At 44.6% G+C, this 27415-nt stretch overlaps 1 protein-coding gene across 3 annotated transcripts in view; it reads right to left on the bottom strand.

The window, feature by feature from the left end:
- Window positions 1-1331: 1331 nt before the first annotated feature.
- Window positions 1332-27415, bottom strand: part of mast3a (microtubule associated serine/threonine kinase 3a) — a 63127-nt gene continuing 37043 nt past the window's right edge. For 2 of the 3 annotated variants that reach the window (XM_079568634.1, XM_079568633.1), the window contains 22 exons: window positions 22849-23009; window positions 18709-18784; window positions 17350-17559; window positions 14336-14437; window positions 14073-14202; window positions 13868-13953; window positions 12590-12675; window positions 12263-12471; window positions 11100-11238; window positions 10710-10842; window positions 8302-8467; window positions 8073-8174; window positions 7467-7589; window positions 7221-7330; window positions 6881-7059; window positions 6585-6706; window positions 6327-6518; window positions 5451-5674; window positions 5250-5372; window positions 4014-4150; window positions 3745-3929; window positions 1332-2628 (listed from right to left, as the gene is read on the bottom strand). In XM_079568634.1, coding sequence (XP_079424760.1) covers window positions 1790-2628; window positions 3745-3929; window positions 4014-4150; window positions 5250-5372; window positions 5451-5674; window positions 6327-6518; window positions 6585-6706; window positions 6881-7059; window positions 7221-7330; window positions 7467-7589; window positions 8073-8174; window positions 8302-8467; window positions 10710-10842; window positions 11100-11238; window positions 12263-12471; window positions 12590-12675; window positions 13868-13953; window positions 14073-14202; window positions 14336-14437; window positions 17350-17559; window positions 18709-18784; window positions 22849-23009 — 3834 coding nt within the window. In that variant the 3' untranslated portion in view covers window positions 1332-1789. Of the gene's footprint in view, window positions 2629-3744; window positions 3930-4013; window positions 4151-5249; window positions 5373-5450; window positions 5675-6326; window positions 6707-6880; window positions 7060-7220; window positions 7331-7466; window positions 7590-8072; window positions 8175-8301; window positions 8468-10709; window positions 10843-11099; window positions 11239-12262; window positions 12472-12589; window positions 12676-13867; window positions 13954-14072; window positions 14203-14335; window positions 14438-17349; window positions 17560-18708; window positions 18785-22848; window positions 23010-27415 lie in introns of all 3 variants that reach the window. The other variant, XM_079568632.1, reaches the window with a different exon arrangement.

Here is a 27415-nt window from a genome sequence, read left to right as displayed (position 1 = left end):
CACCTTCAGGTCCAGCGCTGTTCAAACATACACCAACAGCTCAGCTCGCATTATTAGTATTGCAACATCATACATATTGACATATTCAATATCAAAGTATACAAAAAAGAAAAAAAAAAAAAAATGAGATCGCCGACAGTTTCACTTCCACACAAGGCTTCTGGTTCTTCATTCTCCCGTCACCTCCTTGTTTTGTGTGTGTGTGTGTTTGGTTTTAGAATAATTTAACAAAAAAACATGACAAAGCACACGCTCAAACAGTCCTAATGTAAACAACTGGAACAACAGCCGAGGGGAGCCGGGGAGTGGAGTTTTCTTTACTGTACAGAGGAGCGGGGAGTGTATCCTGAAAAGGTTCAAACGGTGTCGACTGGGAACACGGCACGAGACGATTTTTGAGCTAGACTACGGTTTCGGGGAGCGGGGACGGAGGGCGGATTCGACGGGACGCAGGACAGAGAGAGAGAGAGAGAGAGCTTAAGATGGTTACAAGGTGCTCGCCACAGACATATGGGAAATGTAGGGCTAGATGAAGACCGCCATGGGTATTGGGGAAAAAAAGTTTAGGTTCTACTGCTATCGATAAAATAAAAGTATCGAAAGCCCAATTTTTTCCCCCACACTTTTCCTTTTTTGTGTCCAATTTTTTACACCTTATATTTTCCTTATTTTCTCCTCATTTCCCCCCAATTTTATTCCGAATTCTTGCCCCATTTTTCCAAAAATTATTCCCCAAATGTGAATATATTCCAAACATTATCGTTCTGTTCACTGGTTCTAGACGACAAATATTTTTGTATAGGTATCGGTAAAAGTATCGTTCAGGTATTGGTATCGAAAGTATCGTGGTACGGAATAACATCATCATATTGGTAACATTTTGCCCGATATTCCTCTGGGTGTTTATATCATCTGATCGCATCATCACGGGCCCCAATATACAAAAATGACAAACGAAAAGGAATTGTTTGACTAAATCTTGGCTAAAAATAAATGTCATTTTTGTAAAACTAACTAAAACTAAGTTAAAATATGTTAAAATGAACACTAAATGATTGTACGTCTGACTACAAGAGTGAGGCAAAGCAAGAAGCTCTACCTCCCCAAACCAATCAAACCAATCCAGTTGACAATGATCCAAAAAAAGACCAGGCCATGTTTTAAGGATGTTTCTATTCCTACATTTCCCATACATGTTCTTCGCATTTTCACAGATGTTTCAGCGTCGCACAGGCCATGCACCGGAGTCCCGTATGTACAACGACAACACCTCTACGACAAAGTTTGAAAAGCAACCGATCTTTGGCACCACGGGGAGTCTCCGTAAGCTCTTTATTTTCTTTTTTTTAATCTCAAAATGTCCGCCACAACCGGTGTTCGACAAAGTGGGTTTGAAACTGCTGTACAACGCTGTATCGAAGACTCCCGAGACTTTATTCGCTCCGTCTAACGGGCTTTCGGTTTGTGCAACTTCGGAAAAAAAAGAAAGAAAAAAAAAAAAAAGCATCCGAGGCATCGACCACTAAACGATAAAAAAGGCATAAATACGATTCTTCATTTAAAAAGGGGGGAACTATTTACAGAGTGACGTCTGAACCGAGTGAACAAGCAAAATGGGGTGGAGGAAAAAAAAAAGAAAAGTGTCTGAACTTCGGCGGTCGAGCCTTTTTTTTTTTACGCCGACTCTCCGATGCTTGTCACGAGTTGAAAGTCGGTCGCCGTCAGACGCACGCAAGGCCTTTGTAAAGTCACAACAGTAGCAGGTCGTAGAGAACGCCTTTCACTTCACTCATTTCAGACACGGATCCTTGTCTTTTGACTTGGCCTTCTGCTTCCCCTCTTTGGAGTCCGACTGCTGCGACGTGGGGGCGGCGGGTTGCGCGTTGTTGAGCCAGGACGCCTTGAACCCCTTGGGCGGCGTGCCGGGCGGCGTCGGGCTGGTGGGCGACTGCTCCTCCAGGTCGTCGAAGCTGACCTCCTGCACGGCCTCCTGCTTCTTGAACGAGTCCCTCCGCTCGGACAGCGCCAGCTTCCGCATCACCACCACCTCCTTGTTGCTGCTGCTGCTGCCTTTGCGGTGCTGCGGGGACTCCTGGTGGTGGTGGTGCGCCCCGAGCCGCGGCGACCCCATCACGCAGAGGCCCTGGTGGCGCCCGTGCTCCCCGACGCACACGAACCCGGTGGCCGCGTCGCACTCGCCGTCTTCCAGGCCCTCCCCCTCCGACAGCGGGATCTCCATGGTGTGGCGCCGGGTGCTGTAGGCCTTCCGCTCGTGGCTCTTGTCTCCCCCCGTGAGCTTCTCCGCGGACTGCACCCTCTTGAGCAGCGGGGAGCGCGGGGGCTCGGCGCTGCGCGGGCGGACGGAGTGGCGGGCGATGGTGGGCGGGGACAGGGTCTTGCCGTGGAAAGTCTGGAGGCCCTTGGGGTGGGCGGGCAGGCAGGAGGGGGAGCACTGCGGGGACAGGGGCTGCTGCGGCGGGGGGATGCAGGCCAGGGGCGACGGCGGGATGCTGGTGCTGGACTTGCAGCGGCCCGCCTTGGTGTAGCGGCCCAGGACGTGCAGGGAGCTGGGGCGCGCCTGGGGGACGGGGGAGTTGGGCGAGCTGGAGCAGGGGGAGGAGCTGGAGTCTGGAGACAGAGAGCGGAAACTTGTTATTATAAAAATAGATTTGCAATTGTGCTGTTATTGCGTTATTACACATTGTCCCAGCACAATACACGTCACAAGAGGGTTAGTTGTATAAACACATTTTTAACATGTGTATATATGTACTTTATACTTGGGTTGTCAAAATCTAGTAAACATGTCAGTTGCAAGTTGTTCTCAGAGTATATAATCGCATGTACAAGGATTTTTCGGTAACACTTTACATTACGGGCCAGTCTTTGGTACTTATAGTGGTAATTCTAGATACTCATGGTGGTACTTACAGTGGTAAATAATAGTAATAATAGTGGTACTTCTAGGTACTTATTGTGGTACTTACAGTGGTGCTTATGGTGGTACTTACAGTGGTAATTCTAGGCACTTATGGTGGTACTTAAAGGATATGAAGGAGATGAGAATTACAAGGTATGTACTTCTAGAAACAGTGGTAACTTAGTAATGAAGGTTGTACTTCTTGTTTTCTCTAATGCTGTTTTATGTTGTTTTATAGTCACACAATCCTAGAAATTACTTCTGTTTGTAGAAGTACCTCATTTACTACCTATGAATTGCTGCTGTAGTATCCTTGAAATACCAGTAAGTACCAAAGTAAAGAGAAGCACAACCTTCAGTACGAAGAGTTACCCCTGTATCTCTAGTAATGAGAGATACAGGGGTATTTTATTTATTTATTTATTTGATAGGGACATGTGTGAACAATAAACATGTACCACACTACAACATTTATAGCCAAGGCTAATTTGCAATGTCCGTCCCTAGAAGGGCTTTTCAAATTCACACAGAAAGTACAAAAAATACATTTACAGTAACATTAATTAAATACTTCTGACATTACACAAAGGAAGTGCATTGAGTGCAGACTAAAAATGATTGCAGACTTGATCTCTTTTTAAAATATGTTTTAGTTCATTTTAACTCTGACTCCCTAACCCTAACCCCGATTACTAGTAATTACCACTTTTAGTGCCACAATAAGTACCACTGTCATTACTAGTAATTACCACTGTAAGTACCATAGACTTACTGGCTCGTAATGTAAAGTGTTACCGATTTTTCTAACATTTCTTCGGACCCACCTCCAGAGTGGTCCGGGGCGGGGGAGCGGCAGGGCGTGGACGGCCCGGGAGAGAGGCTCTGCGTGGGGGACCCGGACAGGCTGTCGCTGGAGGACTGGTGGAACCCGGAGGAGAAGCTGCGGCTGCTGTGCATGGGGGCGGGTGGGGTGTGCTTGGACAGCTTCTTCAGGATGCTCCGCCGCCTGCTGCTCAAACACACACACACACACACACACGGGTCAGAAGAGCTACAGGGTCAGCGGGGCGGTCCCATGAGGCGCATCCGTTACCTGTCCTGTCCGTCCTTCCGCTTGCTCTTCTTGCTCCGCCGCGCCATCTTGGCCCTGTAGCTGGCTTTCCGAGCGGGGCCCACTTTGATGGAGGTGTTCTCCAGGGCGGTGGTCTGGAGGGTCACCCGGTTGCCGCTCTGCAGGAAAAGTCCAGTGAGTTTCGCTTGGATTTGGTTTGGCAGGTTACATCACAATACTTGGGTGTTGAGTATCAGCGAGGGGCTTACGGGGTGGATTTAAATTAAAGCCACTTTCATGTCCTCATTGTTCTAGTTCTGATTGTGCGAGTATGAATCAAAGCCTGATTTATTCAAATAAAGCCACCGTCACTATCACCGAAAAGTCCAAGTTTGAGTCCTTGTCACAAGTCCAGGCCATTTTCAAAGAGTTGTTTGAACATAAAGCCATCATTTAAAAGCTTGTTTATGAAATGGAAATACACAAAATCCAAGCACTTTCAGTCCAATAATATTAAATCCTGTACCAGAGAGTTCAAAGCAATGGGATTGAAACGGGTCATTAGTGGAAGTACTCCAGTAGTTTAGTGAAGTACAGAAAGAATCAAGTTAATGTTAAGTTATACAGGTTTGGAAAACTTTAAAACTGCCGCCAGCCATGTCTTTCGGAATTTTAGTGTCAGAAGGTGGAGTAATGAACCTCCACATTCAGAACATTAAAGAGGCTGGAAGCAAGTTCGCCATTTTATACTCACTACTGCCACCTCAGGCCATATGTGTAACTGCACCTTCTATATTAAGCTCGTGCATGACGGCAATTCAGGCCGAAGTGACACATTTTTGAGTGACCGTACAGGATTTTAGAGGCAGTTGTGGTGAACAGGCCTGAGCTCATTATACACATTAGGACATGGCTGGAACATGTAGGGGGAGGAAAATACTTAATTTTAAATTTTTTAAACTCCTTATAGTCCCTTTAATGTTCTATTTAGAACTAAGTTTAAGTTTGTCATTTCGCTATCTTTTGTAACCTTCTAAACTCTAAACTCTTTGCTATGGAGGAGCTGAGGGCAGTTTGAAAAGTTAAAAGAGCATTATTTTTCTGAAGGTTTGTGCTAAAGACGCTGCTGTTTTCAGATTTTATTGTTCAGAGGTTCACGAGGTCACAGTAAAATGAAAATATTTAGACCACCATTGAAAACATTCTTTTCTTCAATCCAGTTCAAAGCTGTAAAGGAGTCGAGAGGACGTGGTGAAGTAAAGGGAGTGAATGTGTCACCTTGAGCAGCAGCTCCACCACCTCGGTGTGCACCAGGCCCTGCACAGACTCTCCGTTGACGTGAGTGATGAGGTCTCCTGCCCTCAGCCCCGCCTCGTGCGCCGGGCTGCCCTCCTCCACGCACTAAACACAGGGCACAGAGGGGACAAATGAGAGGTGTGTGCACTTACATCATCATCATCATCATCATGGAGCACTTACCCAGACCATGTGGTGCACCGTGTACACGTCGCTGTCGCCCATGTACACGCGGATGGCGCGCAGGGCGAAGCCAAAGCGTTTACCGGAGCTGTGGATGACCACGGGCGGCCTGAGGCAGCTCACACTGACCGACAGGTCCCGGCTCGGGGACGAGTCACGGGACGAGGGGTTGGACGACAGGGACAGGGACGACTTGGGACTGCTGGGAGGAGCGCCCGACTCGTCTGAAAACAAACACACAGCATTTTAGAGTTAAGTCTGACCTCAGTATTATGGCATTAGGATTAATGCAGCTTTATTAGACTGGCTAAAATGTGTGTTAGGAGTCCAGCCTAAAACAAAAAAAATTCTGAATTCAATTTAAGCCTAGTTTTGATCCTGACTGACTTTTATAGGTACAATTTCAGAAAAATTTTGCTTAACTTTATAGAAAATGGTTCAGTAAAATCTAAATTGCAACAACATGCTCTTAGCCATCATCAAATATCACTTTTGTCGTTTGACGAAGTTCAGCCCTAAATGAAACATCATTAATTTCCTTTATTCTTATTGCAATAACATCTTAACTGTCCAGGGCCTTAGTCCCATAGTTACTCATCTGCCGTATCCTCAAAGCATGAGTAGCTCTCCGTCATTTTATCTGGTTAAAGTAGCTCAAGGGGAAGAAATCCCAGCTTTAGAACCGCAGCTTTACAGAAGGGTTACAGCTTTTACATACAGTATCAGATGTCTTTTTAAATATTTGTGTAGGCTTCAGAATAATGGAAGTTGAAGTAGCAGGACACTGTCTGCAGAGGGCACTGTGTATACACCACATACAAAGGCTGATCTGTTTTCTGTGTTTGTGATTTTTCATGAATGTAAAGCCTTTGCTACCTGGAGTGATGATGAGAGAGAGCCCGGACACCGAGGCAGACTTGGGCACCTTGCCCCCTGCTGGCTTCTGTTTCTCAGGCGTCTCCAGCTGGTGGGCGATCCTGCGCGAGGCCCCTCTCCTGAACGAGGGCCGGGTGCCCGTGCTGTTGCTCCTCAGACGGATGCGCCGCAGGTTTGAGACCACGCCGTCCACTGAAGAGGAATCCACATTAAGCACATGTGCACGGCAAAAGGAGTAAAGCGCAGGTGGTGCATTACCTTCTTCTTCTGCGGAGATGGCGAACCGGGGCATGATGTCCAGGCTCTGGGTGCTGTTCATCACCAGCGGACTGGCACTGCGCTCCGACTGGGACGAGCTAGAGGAGGCTCGGGGACGCAGGCTGACCACACATTCACAGAGTACATCAATATTATAATAAGAGACTGATTTCCACGTAATGTAAGACGCAACATTAGTTTAGATATGACTGAAAGCTGAACATTCCACCCTTCACACATGTGGCATGACATCCTCCTCCTCATAATAATACTGTGTTTGCTGGGCCCGCTCTCACCTGCCCCTGGGCCCATCGGCCTTCCTGTCGGCGGCCGAGTGCTTGTAATATTCCCCGGGAGACAGCACGGCCCGGCCCTCCCAGCGATCCTCCTTCTCCTCGCTGTGGCTGCGCTCGGACGACGACAGGCTGGGGTTGGACGGCGTGGACGTGGACAGGTGCTCCGTGCTGCTGTACACCTACAAAAGGGCACTTATTAATAGGAGAAAGTCACCTACTAAATGTCCTTAACACTACAGTCCGCACATCACTAAGGCCTTTTCGAAGCACTGTGAAACGAGACTACCAAACACAGCTAGAATATGTTTTGGAGGTGACGTAGTAAGACATGGACATGTACCTTGCTGAAGCGATGAGCGACGGAGGAGAACTGCCGCAGCTCCAGAGAAGACTCGTCATCGTTGGTCTCGTCGTCATCGGAGCCCAGGTGACAGTACCGGTCCGAGCGCGCTGTGGGGGTGACCGAGCACGAGTCAGCACAATTACACAACCGCACCCTACAATCAACCACGCTGGGCGTCCTCTGAAGCGCCACCCGTCACGCTGCCCAGGATGTATGTTCAGGGAGACGGAGGGGTTTACGTACTGTCGAAGTAGCTGGTGTCGTCTTCCGTCTCCAGCTGAGGGATAAACTCGGCCTTCTGTCGCAGCAGGCCGTTCCAGTCCAGTCCCAGGAAGAACGTGTGCATCTTCACCTCCGCGGTTCCACCTGGACCAGGGTCATTTACAGCTATTTTAGAACAATGGATTTGAAAACCCAAAACATGCAAAAACAAACAGGCAAACCATCTTTTTTACCATCTTACAATGTTGTTCTCTCATCAAAAACAGACCTGGAGCTGTGTTTCAAGCTGCTCGCGCATCTTTGAGTAATCTTTGAATCTTCACTAGTGGCGGCAACTCCCAAAAGTCTATTTTATTTTATTCTTTATTCTTTTCTTTCTCTTTCTGTATTGAAACAGCTGCGCAGCGAAGGGGAGCAGTAGGAGGAGGGTTGGGAGGGATCAGGAAGTGACACTTTTGGATATTTTAATTTCATATACTTTTTATGAGTGTAACACAAATCCAGGAGTGTTTTGTATGAGGCAACAACATTGTAACACTAAAAAAATAATATTCCTTATGCACAACCTCCTTGAACACTGACGGAGCTCATGATAAGTTTGAGTTTGAGTCGCGCCTGGAGACGAACCTGTGCCCAGTCTCTCCATCGGGTTCTGCCGCAGCAGTCGGGTGATCAGGTCCTGGGCATCGGCCGGCAGAGCGTCCTCCCCCTCGGGCCAAATGATCTCATCTGCAACCAGAAACCCCGGATCAGATGAGGCTGAAGTATATGTCTACTTTCGGTCATTTCCGACTCGAAACATTCATGTGGATTTGGTTTTCGTGTTCACGTGTGAAAAGGAATCCCGAGGTCTCACCATTGACCACCTGACCGAAGAGCTCCTCAGGGGTGTCTCCGAAGAACGGCACACAGCCCACCAGGAACTCGTACAGGATGATGCCCATGGCCCACCAGTCCACCGGCTTCCCGTAGCCCTGCCGCAGGATCACCTCTGGGGCGATGTACTCCGGAGTGCCACACACCTGCAACAGAGAGACACACCTTTGTTTCCAGGCTTTCTGGACATGTATTACAGCTAAAAGTCAATTCATAAATGCATTCTAACCATTATTTAAGCTGAGTGGTTCCCAAAGAGGGAGTTGTGGGACACGGTGGATGGTTTCATGACAAGTTTATGACAATGAATTTGATGTATTTTAATTGAACATTTTTGTCAAATTAGGACAGATGTTGAAATGTAGCACCAAATCAAGCATCACTAAACCAGTTTTTAAATGTTTTGCTCCCGAAAATGCATTAAACAGTGGGGGGTCCCCGAGTAGTTGGTCGAGTGATTTTGAGGGTTAGGAACATGTTTTATCATTGTATTTGACAGATATTTAGAAGTGTTGGTACACAGTTATGTTGTATTTAAAGGGGGGGGTATTATGCAAAATCGACTTTTTCAAGCTTTACATCATGTTGTTATGTCATTCCCTCATTAAAAACATGCCTGAAGTGTTGCCTTGGCACATTCACGTATTTTTGAGTAATCTGTAAAAACTCTGATGGCGGCCATTTTAGGGATAGGTTTGCCTGAGTCCTCCTAGGAACGCCCCCACCTCCTGGAGACGCCTCCGAGCTTTCGTCACCAGCCGAGTAACCAACCACTGCTCCTCAGCAGAACCCCCTCCCCACTGATGCCACAGACAGCGTGTGGAGGGGGCGTGTCGGAAAGGCTCAGAGGTTCTTAAAGAGACAGAGGCCTATTTCAAGACATTCACTACAGCCATTTTGAGAGAGACATTTCATACAAGGCAGTTATTCTAATTTACTGCATTTACAGACCAACAGAAGGTTTGGTCATCATTGTAGTGTGATATAGACTGGTGCTATGTGATTGAGAAAAGCAGAATACCCCCTCTTTAAATACTGGATACGACTAAAAAAAAGACATATTGAAATGCATTCTGTGCTCTTTCATAACTTAATCACTATCATTAATTAGATGGCAGGATAAGAGTGAAGAAACTGTTTCGCCATCGTCACAAGGTTTTTCAAATCCCAAACTTGACTGGGCCCTAATCACCTTAATCTGCCCCGCCCACTTTTGCTTCTTTTTGTATCTGCACTTCTGTTGTATCGACACTCCCGGCAGAGCAGGAAGTCCGTTCATTCGGTGGAGAACGAGGGAAAATGCACGGTAGACTGATTTGAGTAAAATGTCCTATGTAAACTAATATGAGAGAAGAGCCTGTCCCTTCTCTCATATTAGTTTACATAGGACTGTTCATGACAGCACTCACGCAAACTTCCGGAATAGGGTGAACACCTGATTTTTTTGATAGTTAACAATGAATAAAATATTTGTAGCATCACAATTCAGATCTAGAGTGAAAAAGCTTCCAAACTAGACAAAAAACAAACAAAAAGACACAAAAAAATGCTTAACCTCTTACCACCCGCCTGAACCAAATGCATTCTGTCCTCTTTGGCCATTATATAGGTCTGTGTAACACCTCATTTGAAAGCTAAGACCCACAAAACTGATCTTTTTCCTCGCGTTGTGGCTGTGTTGTGCAACCTTTTTTTAATGTTTTTTTTTTTTCTTGTTGAATTTGTGTCTTTTTTTTGGGTCACTTTTTGGTTGAGTTTTTGTCACATTTTTTGTTGAATTTTTGTCACTTTTTTGTTGAATTTTTGTCACTTTTTGGTTGAGTTTTTGTCACATTTTTGTTGAATTTTTGTTGAATTTTTGTCTTTTTTTTGTCACTTTTTGGTTGAGTTTTTGTCACATTTTTGTTGAATTTTTGTCACATTTTGGTTGAGTTTTTGTCACATTTTTGTTGAATTTTTGTCACATTTTTGTTGAATTTTTGTCACTTTTTGGTTGAGTTTTTGTCACATTTTTGTCACATTTTTGTCTCTTTTTTGTCTGTTTTTTGTTGCGTTTACATCCGTGTTTCCTTCTCATTTTTTATGGCTGTTTTGGTGCTTTTTTCCCAAGAAGCTTTTTGATTAGGGTAAAGCCAAACTGGAGAAAATGGGATACGTTCAGGTGGGAGTTAAGAGGTTAAAAAATGTGACAAAAATGCGGTGACAACATAACAAAAAAAGTCACGATGAGTTTTGTAGGTCTAAGCTTTCAAATGAGGTCGTTACTCTGGCCTATAGGTTGCGAGCTCTCAGGATGAGAAGCTTTAGATTCGGGTCAAACCGAACGGGAGAACTGTGTATTCATCTCAATATTTCTAGATAATCCCCAAAAGAGGAGGCCGCACTGACCTGCTTGTCAATGAACTCCCGGGTGTCCTTCTCGATGTGGCCCTCATACAAGTTGGTGGTCATGTTCATCAGGCCGATCTTGGACAGGCCGAAGTCCGTCAGCTTGATGTGTCCCATGGAGGTGATCAGCAGACTGCGAAACATGACGACAACCGCGTGTTAAAAAGTTAGCTAAAAAAATAAGAATAAATCAAATCCAGCCCCGCGATCCCAAGACGCAGCACATAATTCAAAGGCTGGGACGCTTGACTGAGAGATCAAATGTTTTCACCGCCTTTTGATGATGACAGTGAGCGGAGAAATGATGAAAGATGGAATGGCAAAGTGGGCCAAGCTGAGAGCGAGATGTAAAATGCATGGGGGGAATGTATTCATCTTTCGCAGACTCACTTGTCGGGTTTGAGGTCGCGGTGCACGATGCCGTAGTTATGGAGGTACTCTAAGGCTAAGACGGTCTCGGCGAAGTACATCCGGGCCATGTCCACGGGCAGGGGGCCGATGTTCTTCAGCAGGTTGGCGCAGTCCCCGCCTATAGGGCAAAAGAATCCGAAAACACGAGTTAGTGATTATTACGTGCATTAGTTATTGTGAAGGTGCAACAGTGACCGGAACCCAATGGCAAATGCTAAGTTTAAAACATGCTAATGGGCGTGACGGGGGTGGTTTGGCCATGGACGGAATCAGAACCAGTTTGGCGAAGGTGTCTAAACTGAGACGTATGGAGAAACATCATGGGAAATACCTGGTGATGTCGATCAGTGGTGGTAAGTGCGGTAAAGGGAAACGTACCGAGTTTGAAGAATTACTAAAAGATGTGCCAATGAAACAAAACATCACTCGAGGAATGTTTTTGATTACATTATAATATGAGTAACACGTTCGTCTGCACATTTCCTACAAACGCAGATGACGGAGTCGAAGTGGAAAGGAAGCGATTGATGCACTTGAATAAGGAAGACATTATTTGTGCTTCCTCTGCTGCTCCGTTACTGCTGTTCCTTTGTCTTGAAGTCGCTGCTTCAGTCCATTTAAACCACGAAGGCAGGGAAACGTGCTGTCCACCAGATGGAATTAACACTACTGAAGGCTGCTTCTTTCTTTTTTCTGATTTTAAATGATATAAACCCTTTAAAGCATTTGATCACATTTCTTAAACAATACGTGAAAAGCCAAACTGCTTACCAACTGTCATTTGTTTTACAAGTGCTCAGTCTGTCTAAATCAAGTTGCAGTTACTTTTGTAATTGCAAATAGGAAAAACTTGTTTTGAATGCTTTCATTGTTATGAGACAACAGGAATATATTCTATCTGTAAGTACTATCTACCATCTGCAGCGCAAATCAATGACAACAGTGACAATGTCCTCGAGTCTTATTTCAAAACAACGAGACAAAAGCAGTCCTACTTGATATTGTTCACTCTGTATTCTACAAACAGTAATAACTCTTGCTTTGTTTGTTTAGTCTATTCTACACCACTTTGTAAAACTAATATTCCAGTATTAATAGTTACTTCCTTCCAGTTTTGAATTGGGTGAGGAAAAGTGATGTACCTTCCACATACTCCATGACCATGCACAGATGTCTCCTGGTCTCAAAGGAGCAGAACATGGAGACCACAAAGGGGTTCTCTGCGAAGGTGAGGATGTCTCTCTCCACAAACACCTGCTGGATCTGGTTCCTCAGCATCAGGTTCTGGCGGTTGATCTTCTTCATGGCAAAGCGCTGGCGGGTCTCTTTGTGCCGCACCAGGTGCACGGCGCTGCACCCAGAGATCACGGGGAAACATTAGACTACGAAACTATGGACTGTTTTGTTTTTGACGTGTCATTCAAATGTCTTATTTTTTATTTGTTTTCAACACAGCCAGTCTTGCTCACCCGTAGGCGCCGTTGCTGATGAGTTTGATAGCCTCGAAGTCGCTCTCCAAAGGTTTCCTGCGGGGAGGGGTGCAGGCGGCCCGGCTCTGAATCACGCGCAGAAAAAAAAACAGGAAGCATGTGGTTAATCGGGTCACAATTGGAAAACATAAATCCCCGCGCAAGAGCCAAGAACACAGGGAGGACTTTCTTCACACAGAACTTGACAGCTTGACAGTACAGCGAAATCCACCCACCAACTTCCTGATATTAATTACATGGATTTCATAACAGCTATGATGATGACATTTTTCTGTCTTATGTAAATGAACTTCACACTTTAAATAGAAGGATCAAGCACAGGCTGCATCTGAAAACACTTCAAATGATTCCATTCACTTAATATCAAAACATCCCTTCTTTTTTAACAAAACAAGGCAAAAATAATCATTGAACAATTTAAAAAGTGAAAATTATATCAAGTATGTTTACCATTGGGTGGTGTACTGGCATTTACTCTACTTAATAATTAATACTCTTAGTAGTGGGCTGCGGTTTGTCTATCATTAACATAGATACAGACAGCATCTTTGGGAATGTCAATAAATGGTCATGCAAATCAAGATGCAGAGACACGAAAAGGAACAGAGTGGTCAAATGGCTCAAATGTGAACATATAACAGAGAAAGCAAACCAATTCTAACGCTAGCTTCATTCATGCTAATGCTAACTGCTAGCTTTGAGTGCAGGTTTGTTACTTTTAGAGACGATCTGCTGTGAAAAACATTCGTAATGACCAAATCTTGACTTGACGTTATTTATGTGTGCTAAATATGCTCATAGTCCGTAAACATCTAAAAAGAATGGGGGGGAAAAAAGATTTCCATGACATGCTTCCTTCCCCCTTGCTAGGCCCCGCCCAATAGCATGACGCGCTGCTGCTTGTATCTATATTATAGAAACTGCACTACCAATGCTGACCTTGAAATCTACTTTAAATAATCAATTCTTCTTATTGTATTTGTTTTAATTTTTATTTTCTTATTGTTTATAGTCACGGCCCTTAAGATTTTTGCCCCTACTCATACTGTACATAATCATACAACAATCATATATCATATAACAATCATATATCATATAACAATCGTATGTTTTGATCGAACACTGCTTCTCCATTTTTTTGCTCTGCAGTTGATCTCAGGTATTACAAAACTAGATGATTTCTAAGTAATTCCTCTTTAAGCCCCATGCTGTTTCCATCATGCTGGTGAAGTGCAACCAACTAATTCCATCTTTTACCTGTAACGGTGATGTCTCTCCGACGTCATCCGAGTCTCTGCTGGATGTTCTGTGTCCTGGACTCGTCTGCTCCAACTGCACCATATCTGAGCAAAAAACATGGACATGAATCTCTTCAGTTTTAATACCATGCCATGTACAGAGGTTTTGTACAAAGAGGTCTCGAATGACCGGCTCCGTTTATAGATGCGAATAGCTGTCGTACCTTCCAGCGGGTCCCTGGTGAGGCCGAGCTGGCTGATGATATATTTGGGGATGTCCGTCTTCACGTGCCCCACTTTGGCCTGGCCCTCCGCTACCTCCAGGCGCTGGTAGAACTCCTCCGGGTCAAACTCCTGCAAGACAAAGTCAAAGACGGTTAGGCTAATGTTATGATAAAGTTAAGACTAATCACGCAATATTTATGCTTCATGCAGTCTGTACACATTAATGACACTCCACGTTTCTTTCTTTTGGCGCAGAACGTACCAGACACTCGAGCAGGCGGGCAGGTCTGGAGATCACTATCAGGATCTTCTTCACCAGTTTGATGATGATGGACACCTCCTCGCTCTCCGACCGCTCGTACGCCTGGACACGGCACGAGGAAAAACAAACACACGGAGGTTAATGTGATTGGCACAAAGCAGTCACCTCCGGGAGCTGGGTATTTTTAGCGGTCCTTTCATCTTATTAAATTAGCATAGCAGCGGCTGGGGCTGCAATGTGTCACGTCAAAATGCATCAAAGCACGACTCTGATCTCTCAGAGTATTTAATAACCAGTCTGTTCTTCTTAAGATGCAGCACTTAACCACGTAGGATTTTAGTGCCAGGATGCTTGAGATTTTTTTTTTTAAACGCTCCAGAAGTATAATCTCCTGAGTTATTTGAAAGGTTTTGACGACAAAACAAAGATTTTAAAGTTTGATTAAAGCCAATAATCCATGGTTTCAACTCTTGACCATGAAACACAAAATTCGGATTAATATTTCATAAATGATTTGCTATGGTCTTTGATTAAGGCCACACTACGCTATATTTTGATAAATTAGAAGACCAACTAAACTGTATAACTCCAGCGATAGGACACGTACTTCGAAAGATCTTTATGAATAAAAAAAGCTAATCATTCAATTTCATGCTAATCGACTAATTAATTATCACAACTGCACTGCCTGACAAAAAAAGTTGCCACTTGGATGCAACTTTTATCTTCTATTGACTACGGCTCGGTTGAAGTACTCTGCTTCTTACGTATCCTACTCTACTCCGTACACGCAAGAGTTCCACTATAATGGACCGCAGTTGTGGTGGGCAGTGCTCCTACAGATGTGCATGCTAGAATACACATTACTGAAGGAAGACGCGTTAGAACAATGTGGACAAATACTGCCTTTTGGTGGGGTTTATGGAATTATTCAGAGGTGCCAAGGCAAATACTACAAGAAAGAAGCAGCTAAAAGACAACTATGGGGGTAAGCTACATGCTATGCTAATTCTAGCTAAAGAGACTGCTAAATGCTATCATTAGCAAAATCACCTTCTTCAACAGCAGTATGACGTGAAATACTAAATCCGTTTTAAAGAGGGCTGTCCTCGCTCTCGTTTGCCAACCAGAGGCCAGCAGTCCCTTCACGTCACGTTAGTATCGGTTCAGCGCGCTTTGGCCACGGCCCGAGGTTGATCCCATAACTTAGCCCAGATTGGACGCTGGACGCCCACCAAACAGGGTAGACCAGGCACTGAGCTGGGTAGGGCCTGGGCCAGTGGAAACACTCCTTCACTGTTATGATTTGGGGTTGCTGAAGTTGATCAACACTATGAGCCAAAAGAAAGAGATCTGCTGACTTCCTGAACATCCTGAATGACTAGGTTACTCCATCAATGGATTTCATCTTCCTTCGTGACACAGTGAAGCTAAGCTAAAGGCGCTACAATCAAATATTAGAGCGCAAGGCCTTTTTTTGTGGTGACTTTTTGTTTGGTTGGGCAGTGTATATTATGTGGCCAGCTTTATACAATTTTGTTATTGTGCTGTTTTCTTTCACTGGCCAACTTCCTAAGTGGTCCACATTGCAGTTTTTGGAGGACATATTGTAGAGGCCTTTCAGACATGGCATCGATGCCTCTAAAATAAAACCCATAACAGATTAATATTGAAAAATCCTTAAAAGATATGAGTGAGATTTTTTACAAAACCTAAACTATGTTGCTTGAGGACTTGAAGAAGCAGACTGTTTCCTGTAACTGTTGCTCTGTGTTGGTAATGATACCCCCCGAGAACAGTATTCTCCAGAAGATAAATAAACTAGTTTTAATAACTGTTATAAGTCATTAGTTAGTCATGATAAATTCAAGCTTATCAAAATGTAAAAGCAATAAAATCTCCCTTCCCCTGGGTTCAAAAGGTTACATCAATTGGATTCCCGCTGAGCTCATTTCTTATCAGAAAAGAAGTAGCTCTGCCCAGACATTCTGCTTCCACTGAAGGAGACAGACACAGGGGTGACTCAGCTGTTATATAAAGTCCAAACAAAAAGGACCTGGATGGTATCATGACTTTGTTTATATCTGGAATCGGCCACCAAAGTCACAGCAGAATCTGTAGGAAACACTGGACGAGCCAAAGCTGGTTTATTTTTGCATTATCTGGCAAACCATAGAGCAGAAAAAACATAAAATAATCCAATCTCTGTAGAAGAGCATGTTCAACAAGAAAATCGACCCTTGTCTTAATCATGTTGGAGGATTAATCATCTGCTTCATCTCGCTGTTGGGCTGACGCCACATTATGTAAAAAATATAAAGGCTTCAGTGTCTCCTGCAGCAGCTTATTCCACAGGAGGCTGACTTTGCTGCATGGAAATGTTCCTTCAAACGGGGGTTATGCAAGAAATCATTATGCAATCAAACACTTGACCAGAACGCTCGTCAGGATGAGCCCGAGATGACAGCTATGTGATTATCCAACAATCGAGTCCATCAGTGAGAGGGGAACCAGTCACACAGGAAAATTGGTGTCTAAATGGGAGGCACGGCCAGGGCAAACAGCGGTCAATAGAAAGGTAGACATTGATGTTAAAGTGCTTCCATAGCTTTACGTGGCTTAGGTAAAAGACTGAGCTTAACTTGACAGTAAAAGTCACAGTCACAACATTTATCACGTGTGTAAATGCAAAAACTCATGACCCAAAGCAGCATTACGTAAACAAGATAATCCATTTTCCACTGCACTTTCCTCAGATGCATCTTTGGTAAGAAATGTGTGTATTTCAGATAACCAGAAGATATCATCGAGCCTGAGCTTGATTTTGCAAAGACTATGGAGCTGCAACAAATTCTTCCCTCCCTTTTCCATCCCTATCACCGTTTTATTACCCACAAGAGCAGATTAAGAAGGATTACATTTTTAAATATTGACATGTCACAGACTGTTAAGTTATTGGAGCTGGTGTGTGTGTGTGGGGGGTTACAGTGTAAATACTGGAATGACCGACTGACCTCGTGCAGCAGCTTGTCCAGTTTCTCCTGCAGCTCCAGGAAGTAGCGGGAGGTGACCAGGCCGCTGTGGGACTTGTCCAGGCAGTCGCGGGCCAGCTCCAGCAGCTGGTGCTGGATGAAGCCCAGGACTCCGTCAGCCAGGGGGAGGGCAGTGTCCATGGAGCACTCCTCTATGATGTCCAGGAGACGGCCCTCCATCTGAGCCGTGGCCTGCACAGGTATAACACTTATGAGAAAAGGGAGCTCTTGATCATAACCGTTTAGAAGGGTGCACAGAACATTATTGCTGCGTACATGTGGACTTGGGTGTTAGTCTTCCCAAGACTATCTGAGTTGCTCTGTTCATGTGCTTTTTATCTCAAAAAGTCTGATTTTCATGTCCACAATGATAAAGTTAGCATTTACAGGGCTAAGGATTAACCTTCACAAACTCTGAACATAGGTTTATTGTTACGCCTATTGCTTTAGTAAAATCTACAGTTCTATCTTTAGCTAGCATAACAGCACTTACTCAAAGGGTTCATGGATAAACTATGAACTGCCTCTATTCCCCCTGCTGTCATGAAGGTCCAGCAAAGACTGGTCGTTAGGTCTACAGTCGTCAGCTCTATCTACAGATTGACTCCCATCAGCCCTGGGCCTTCTAGATCCTGTCCATCCACTTGGACTTGGATCTGTCCTTCAAATGGTTCTCCTCAAACGTTCTCTTTTCCCCACAGTTTTTTTTTTTTTCAGTTTTTCTGTGCCTTGAATGAGGGTCTAAGGAGGACAGGGGCTGCCTGGGGCCACCATCATCTGCTGCTACACTGCTGACTGTTCTGCTGGATGCTACATTTGCTTTCCTGTTTGTAAACCAGTGATATCTGTGCAGCCCTGTGAGAAAACTTCTAATGTGGTATCGGGCAATACAAAAATTATAGGACTTGATTTTTTGCCGGCTCCATGGAGCAAGTGACATCAGATGGGGAAGTCGACAATCAAGTTTTGAAACCAAAATACATGAACACATGAACACCTCATACAGTCTGTTTGAACCTGCTGTACCTTGAAATGTATAGCTTGGACTTTACTTGGAGCTTTACACACTGTCGTGTGTTAAGAGAAGTTTGTGCCATGCCTTGTTGCTTTGATATCTAGTACACTTTCATATAGCCTTGGACTGTCACATTTCACTTCTCACTGTGCTTCTAAATGTTTCTTTTACCAACCAGCTGCATAATCTGCTGCTGCAAAACATTGACATATTGCAAGGATAATAAACACTACGGTGTTATGGTTCAGGGTTATCTTTCAGAATCAACAGAGAAGAAAAACAGTGTTGTGCAGGAGCGCAGAGAGATAGGAGAAGAAGAGCAGTACCTTGGGAAAGCGTTCTCTGTAGACGTGGTTCATCATGACAATCTCATTGTCAAATGAGCTACAAGTCCGACCAGGGCTGAAACACACAGGGAAAAGAGTCAAAGACCAGACTTAAAAAACAAAAAGTAATAGTCTGGTGTTATTGTTTAAGTGCTGCTGTTAAAAAGTGTGTGTATCCAACCCTAAATATCAAGAAATGTGTTAAATTTGCCATTCTTTGACAATTTGGGAAGCTACAATTTCCATATAATTGATGGAAGAAAAGTCTTGGGAGTCTACAGCCTTAAACGCCTGAACCACCATGACCTCTATAGCCTTTTGTGTCAGCAGTGTAACTTCAGTGTTTACTGAGACGACCAAGGCCTCCAAACAAAAGCTATAGAATATCATTTGCAAGAAAGCCCGCCACTAACTCACAGACGCGGCTTAAACGCATACTTTACCGCGCTGTTCCCAGCTCTTAAATTACTTTGTGTTGACGATTAACATTTGGAGATGAGCCGTCGCCTATCGTGTTCTCGCGGGCGGTATCCATGACCGCATCTGTTGTGAGCACGCGGGTTAGCTTACGGCTTCTACACATTACAAATCACCGCTCTGTCACGGCCCGTTTAAAATAGAGTCGCCAGTGTTTCTTTTCCATGTCACAGCATCACGGAACAATATCAACATGTGAAGGCTGCACTATTTTAAACGCACGCACATGATGTATACTATTAGCCATCCCCCAAGGGAGAGCCTTAGCCCCGGAGATGTATTTGAGGTCACGGAGATTCCTTTCACACTCCCCGAGAAGATATTTCGGGGTAACCGATAGCCACCAGTTGTTTGCGGTTATAGACTACTATAAGCAGATGGTTGTGGATTTATGGCTTTGTAATGTTTGTGGACCTACATATAGAAAGTGAGGTCAAGTAGTCATTTTGCGGTATTATATTGCAAGAATGTCATTGGGAAGGGAAAAACATATGATCTGACAGACTGTGGTTTTGGCAATGGTGAAATGTTTTTTTCTTTACAACTGTGGATGGTGTGGATGGGCTTAAATTTGGATAATTAAACAAAAAAACAACTTGTTTTTATTGTGTCTTGTCACTGTAACAGCTTGTAGTTTTGTAACCTAGTAAAACATTGATATGTGCTTATAAGATCAGCACTGTGGCATTGTGAAGGAAAAGTACTTGTAATGTAGTTAGTACTAAGGCTGCACAATATGACAAAACAATTAAACAATTCGTTTTTGTTTTAGGCTGATGGAAGACCTCATTGATTTTGCAATGTATTTTGGCTAATTATGATGTGGATATTTTGTCTCGTACTTTTGTGATAAATATATACATACACATACACTGTATAGGTTGTTTTTCCACATCTAACCCAGTGATGTTTGTCTTCTCTTACAAAAAAAGAGGACATTTCAACAAAACAGTGCCATTCTTTAACTTTTTAATTCTGTTGATGTTCAAAACCCAGTCCATATTTATAAAACACAATGTTCCAGTGGAATGGAACATACTTTATAAGGTCTTTATTTAATTACGTGCCACAAACGCAGATATAAAAGCAACCGCATTATTGCTGCACAGCCAACACCCCGGTCATAAACCGCGCCAGCCTCAAACCCTGCGCATACAGCAAGAACAGCCATTACAGGCCTGGGTTAGCCTTTTAATGAGAAGTGCAATGCTCCATGATGAGGACAGCTCTATTCTAATCCAAGGATCGCTGCGCTCCAAGACGACCACAATAATCATACCATGGTGCAATGCTGTCATACTGTAAAAAATAACGATGGCTGTAAAAGCTCCCATTGTGCTTTATTCTGGCTTTTTAAAGAGAGAGAGAAAAAAAAAAAAAATCAACCCTTTAATTTTTGCTATATTCATGTTTTTGCCTTATCACAAACAAACCTGGAGGAGCATTTTTGCAACATTCAAAAGTTTTGAGCAATCCTGTTCACATTTATCTGTTGATCATCGTTTTGTTAGAAAATAATGACTGCTGGTATAAGGCAACAGAAGTGAAATGCTAAAGCAAGTTTAGGGGCCGCAATTACGCATGATCTCCAATTTAGCTACTTTTGGACACCTTAGGCTTGATAGTATAACTTGCATCGAATAAATACCTCTGGAACTTCCGATTTTGTACGATGTAGTTACATAAATCGCCAGGAGAGGGCACACAACCTGCTCCAACAAGGGAAGACGTTCATTGAAATAGGAGATGGAAACCGGCAAACATGCAAATATGCACAGGGAAGAGTGGCGAGCCTACATGTTTAAACTCATCAGTATAGGGCTGCTCGATTATAGAAAAAAGTAATAATTGAAATGAATATCAAACGATTATTTGTTGCCTTAAAAAAAGAAAAAAAATCTTCATATATTTCTTTATTTTCTAATTTAAAAAAAACAGCAAATTACTTCCTTTGGACAGTTAAAAAAGTCCAAATTACATTAAATATGCTACCATTTCTGAACTAATCCTGTATTAGAAACATCCCTGGCTCACCTGCCCCCTGCTGGAAAGCCCTCACACCTGCCCAAGCAAACAGAGCCGTGCAGCCTGATGACATCATCACACAGCTCTGTTTGTTTGTGTCGGACTAAAGCATGTGCCAGGAGCACGTGAAATGCGAAGGGGGAAAAAAAAACAATCATCCCAGTGTCATGAAAAAATACGAGTTTGTTTTGATCTGCCCCTGAGGAAGAGTTATAGACTTTTCTGCAACAACCAGCCCCGGGCAAAGGATATAGAGGCTTCTAAACCTCCGTTCTCCTTTCAGCAAAAGACAAGATAAGCCTTTCTTGATCTCACAGGTGAGCACTTATCAGTAGCGTTATCTCACGAGCTACGTATAAAAATGATCATTATATAATTATGATATTATTATTTCTGCGACAAATACAAAAGTTCATCGCGCTGCGCTGGTAGTTGTTCACACAAACCTTGCAGGACGGACTTTCTGTGCTTTGGATGGAGAACATGAGGGCAACCATAATAATTGTTTTTTCTCGATCATGACATTTTTATAATCGTGTAGTAGTGTAATAATCAAAATCGTAATTGAATTTCGATTAATTGCACAGCCCTACCTCCGTATGACTTATACCAGAGTGTGGGCTGGTGTTTTGATTGCAGAAGAGAGATAGGACTAAATGTGAAGGATGAGGGTATAACATCATGTGGCTAAAAGCTCAGAAACGTAGATGTTGCTCTATAAAGGCTTTCAACAGGAACGAGAAGCGCACACGTATGCACTCGACAGGGAATTGTTCTTGGCGGGGAGCAGTCGTACAGAGAGCAGATGGAGCATTCTGTTACACAAGTCACAGAGATGACAACAGATGTACCGTCATAAGGAGTGCTGGAAAGGCTGAAGAAAACTGCTTAATAATCTACGACAGTGGAGATGAGATGGAGGGTCATCAGTCAAATATCGAAGTTTCAAACGAGGCAGGAAGATGTGACAGCAAAAATACAGCAACGGTGTGTGGTTCTATGTTATCAAAACCACACACTGTTTTAACTTATCTGTTTAAAGCTGCCAGATTGAACCCTCTCCTGACAATGTAATGGACATCTCGGTGCAGCTCACACCATCCCCAAAACATTCTGGTCTTAGTGTCATCTCAAATAAATTTAGCGAGATCACTGAAAGACTTTGGGGTCAACGCTTAACAAATGACCACAAGATCGTTTGCTGTTGAGATGTGGGTGGAAAATGTTATGTATTCGTCTAGCTTTGGCCGTTGTTTTGTTGTTTGTGCCGCTGTTACGATGGGGAAATGAGGCTAAACTATTTTGTGTGTTTATTCTGGTCTGTTATTGGCAGCGGGACTTAATGAAATGTGCGTGCAAAATTCCTTTTAACTTTCAAATATGTTTGATTTACTGCGACTGGGGTCTAGTCCCATCTTTCTGACTCCCACAGAAAATGTCGGTGAAGTTGTCAACACACCTACGTTATGAGTCAACAAGACATGACTCCAAAGACTCGCCACAACTGAAACGTGCGTAGTGTGTTATAAATATATCCACAAACTGCACAAGCATTACATTTACTTCATAGCATGAAGTGCAGTGCAGACAGTTGGCCAACATTCAGTCTGATCACAGTAGTGCCCAGTGCATGAGTACCTGAGGCTCCTGGAGCGGACTCTGTGAGCGGGCGCAGACTGGTGGGAGGGGTCCTCGTCGGCCACACACTCTGTGCTGCGGAAGTGTTTGAACAGGAAGTGCAGGTCATCTTGCGTGGGCTGGAAGGGCAGCTGGTGCAGCAGCTCCTGGGACGAAGATGACTGGAAACAGACACAGATGGGGAGAGGTGTCGGTTACTCGAAAACGCAGAAACATTTATAAATGTTATAATTGCTTTTCACAACCAGTCACATTACTAGAAGAGACAATGTGGAGGTTTTTTTGCACAGGAACACAATCATGGTGATACCGCCCTCTAAAGGCTCGCTGTAATATGACATCCAATGGGAACTTTACACCTGTCAAAAACAAATTAAAAGCCTTGCCCCAAAGTGTTTTATTGTTTCTAAAAAATAGATTTTCCTCCTGTGACGCCACCGAGGGGGTAGCATATTTGTAACAATGCTGTTTTTTGTTCAATGGATTTTCAAAGTTTTAGCTTTGGGCTTTTATCGACAGGACCTGGAGAAGTGTGGAGACAGGGCTGAGTTTTTCCTCTATTTTTGCCCTTTTTAACCTCGTAAAGTGAACTGGAGAAAATGTGCTTGTTAAGGTGGGGCCTTAACATGCACATTTTCTCCAGTTCAGCATCACCCAAATCTAAATGCCTCTCAACTGGAGTTTCCAACCTATAGGTCAGGGTAACCCCTCACTTAAAGCAAAGACCTACAAAAACTGATCTAAACTATTTTTGCCGCAGCGCCTAGGTCATGTTTTTGTCACATTTTTGTAGTTTTTTGTTGTATTTTGTCATGTTTTCATCACTTATTTGTTTTCAATGCTTTTGTTCTCCCTATGTTGTTTTTTTGTAGCTTTCTTTCTCACTTTTTTGTCACGTTATTGTTGTGTTTTTCTCACCTTTTTTTTCCCGCACTATTTTGTCACGCTTTCATGTTTTTTCCCCCAATACAATGCCTCATTTGAAAGCTAAGAAAATATGTGTAAGTTCTATATGGTGGATGGCTGGTAACTGGACAAGGAACAATCTTGGACAATGGACAGTATAACAATGTGTCTATGGGTGGATTTTGAACAAGCTACACCCCAGCCTGTCGAGGAACTCTTAACCCACTGCTCTTCCTAACCTCAGATTGTTCCCTTTTTTACGCACTTTTTCTACATTATATGCATAATAAACCAATAAAATACAAAGACATGCATTCGGTCACTGTGTAAAAACTTGTCAGTTTTTCATTAGATCATGTACTTGAGCAGGTGTTCATGTGTCATTTCCACATTATAAAACTTTTACTATGTTTATACAGGAGATGTTGGGCCAAGAGGGACCATTTCATGCAATTTACTAGAATCAAGAGGCGCTTTATATTATATTTATTGCATGTGTGTACTTTTCTTTTCTAAAAGCTACACATTTCCTTCTGTCTTCTTTAAGCCACTAAATATTTGCAGTAAGACGGCACTATAAGGCTTTTAGACAAAGAGCCAAAGGAGGAAACTGGACACTTGGCGGACTGTGGCGAGGACGTCTTATAAGAGGCCCAACTGACAGACGCCTCAAAGGACCATTGTGCTGTAGGGCTGACATCACCATCTCTACATCCTGCTGGCCAGAAAACACCATGCAGGTCTTGGTTCCGTCCTGGTTCCGTCCTGGTTCCGTCCTGGTTCCGCCCTGGTTCCGCCCTGGTTCCGCCCTGGTTCCGCCCTGGTTCCGCCCTGGTTCCGTCCTGGTTCCGTCCTGGTTCCGTCCTGGTTCCGCCCTGGTTCCGCCCTGGTTCCGCCCTGGTTCCGTCCTGGTTCCGTCCTGGTTCCATCCTGGTTCCGTCCTGGTTTCTTCCTGGTTTCGTCCTGGTTCCGTCCTGGTTCCGTCCTAGTTCCGTCCTGGTTCCGTCCTGGTTCCGTCCTGGTTCCGTCCTGGTTTCTTCCTGGTTTCTTCCTGGTTTCTTCCTGGTTCCGTCCTGGTTTCGTCCTAGTTCTGTCCTGGTTCCGTCCTGGTTCCGTCCTGGTTCCGTCCTGGTTCCGTCCTGGTTCCGTCCTAGTTCCGTCCTAGTTCCGTCCTAGTTCCGTCCTGGTTTCGACCTGGTTCCGTCCTGGTTCCGTCCTGGTTCCGACCTGATTCCGTCCTGGTTCCGTCCTGGTTCTGTCCTGGTTCCGTCCTGGTTTTGTCCTAGTTCCATCCTGGTTCCGTCCTGGTTCCGTCCTGGTTCCGTCCTGGTTTCGACCTGGTTCCGTCCTGGTTTCGACCTGGTTCCGTCCTGGTTCCGTCCTGGTTCCGTCCTGGTTCCGTCCTGGTTCCGTCCTAGTTCCGTCCTGGTTTCGTCCTAGTTCCGACCTGGTTTCGTCCTGGTTTCGTCCTGGTTGCGTCCTAGTTCCGTCCTGGTTTCGTCCTAGTTCCGTCCTAGTTTCGTCCTGGTTCCGTCCTGGTTTCGTCCTGGTTTCGTCCTGGTTTCGTCCTGGTTTCGACCTGATTCAGACCTGATTCCGTCCTGGTTCCGACCTGGTTTCGTCCTGATTCCGTCCTGGTTCCGACCTGGTTTCGTCCTGGTTCCGTCCTGGTTCCGTCCTGGTTCCGTCCTGGTTCCGTCCTGGTTTCCTCCTGGTTTCGTCCTGGTTTCGTCCTGGTTTCGTCCTGGTTTCGTCCTGGTTTCGTCCTGGTTTCGTCCTGGTTTCGTCCTGGTTTCGACCTGGTTTCGACCTGGTTCCGACCTGGTTCCGTCCTAGTTCCGTCCTGGTTCCGCCCTAGTTCCGTCCTGGTTCCGCCCTGGTTCCGCCCTGGTTCCGCCCTGGTTCCGTCCTGGTTCCGTCCTGGTTCCGTCCTGGTTCCGACCTGGTTCCGACCTGGTTCCGTCCTGATTCTGACCTGGTTCCGTCCTGGTTCCGTCCTGGTTTCGTCCAAGTTTCGTCCTGGTTCTGTCCTGGTTCCGACCTGGTTTCGTCCTGGTTTCGTCCTGGTTGCGTCCTAGTTCCGTCCTGGTTTCGTCCTAGTTCCGTCCTAGTTTCGTCCTGGTTCCGTCCTGGTTTCGTCCTGGTTTCGTCCTGGTTTCGACCTGATTCAGACCTGATTCCGTCCTGGTTCCGACCTGGTTTCGTCCTGATTCCGTCCTGGTTCCGACCTGGTTTCGTCCTGGTTCCGTCCTGGTTCCGTCCTGGTTCCGTCCTGGTTTCCTCCTGGTTTCGTCCTGGTTTCGTCCTGGTTTCGTCCTGGTTTCGTCCTGGTTTCGTCCTGGTTTCGTCCTGGTTTCGTCCTGGTTTCGTCCTGGTTTCGTCCTGGTTTCGACCTGGTTTCGACCTGGTTTCGACCTGGTTCCGTCCTGGTTTCGACCTGGTTCCGACCTGGTTCCGACCTGGTTCCGTCCTAGTTCCGTCCTAGTTCCGTCCTGGTTCCACCCTGGTTCCGTCCGGGAAACAGTGGCGTTATTTTGCACATTACGATCGTGCGTGCATATTTAATTAGGATGTCCTCAGTTTTAAAACTTTAGCGAGTCATTCCGTGACCGTTTCTAAAAAAATAAAAAGGATCTCAGCGGCAGCACTTTCTGTTCATCACGTCTGCAGTTATACCGCTCTGCAGCAGTCAGAGACGGAGGGAGAGGGAGGGATTTACAGTTGGGTCCAAAGTTCGGATCCAAGGCTCGGGTCCGGATGTGTTGCCGTGTGGTTCTGATCGGTTCGCAAGGATGTGTTGCCGTGTGAACCGAGGTCCGCCATTTAGTAACAGTCAAAAACATAACATTCCCATACAGTTTTTTTCTTTCATTTCTTACTAAAGTTTTCTGAAATGTCTATTCCTGAGGTGTCGGAAAATCATTAGAAATGTCAGATAATTGCCATGGAAACGGCTAGCCAGCCACACCCTGATACGGAAAGTTCAGTCCGGTCCAGACTTGCTCGATGATGTCATTCAGGAAACAGAAAACATTAGCGAGACTGTGTGTTGTTTTAGCGACGGGCCTCACGTTTGCTGTACTTTCCCTCACAATTGGGCAGACAGAAATGACGGGAATGGCGGATGCACTCTTTTGCGTTCCCGTCCCGTTAAGCATATAATGAACAGGTTCGGTAAAAAAAAAATGCATGGTATTTATAGCTGAGAAATTACAGCAATTCAGCACGCAATAGGTTCTCACAGCTGGCCATAAACCAGTGTGAGGCCTATTACGTGTACTCTTCTCGTTACGGCACCTGCTTTAATTGTCCACACCAGAACCTTTTTATCAGCTTTAAGTTCAAAATAAAAGTATAGGATAGAAGTCAGTGAAGTTCATATGTTGTGCAGTAACGGTGGTGGGTGGAAGGTTACAAGAAAGGATTGCAGATCTGCACCCAGAGCAGCTGGGGAAGAGGAATAGGGTGAGTGATGAAATATGAATGATGGAAAGAAGCACTTCGAAGTTTCCTAATAAGAATGACAACCACAGTGACCACCACAGTTGATTTTGCACTTCTATGATCTAAAAAATCAGAGTAATACGTTGGTTTAACTAACAGATGATACTTTTAGCATCTTGTACTAAACTCACATGCTAACACTTCCATAGTCAGAGGA

Source organism: Gobius niger, assembly GCF_951799975.1.
Source record: "Gobius niger genome assembly, chromosome: 13".
Lineage (NCBI taxonomy): Eukaryota > Metazoa > Chordata > Actinopteri > Gobiiformes > Gobiidae > Gobius > Gobius niger.
This window is presented reverse-complemented; position numbering and strand designations above follow the sequence as displayed.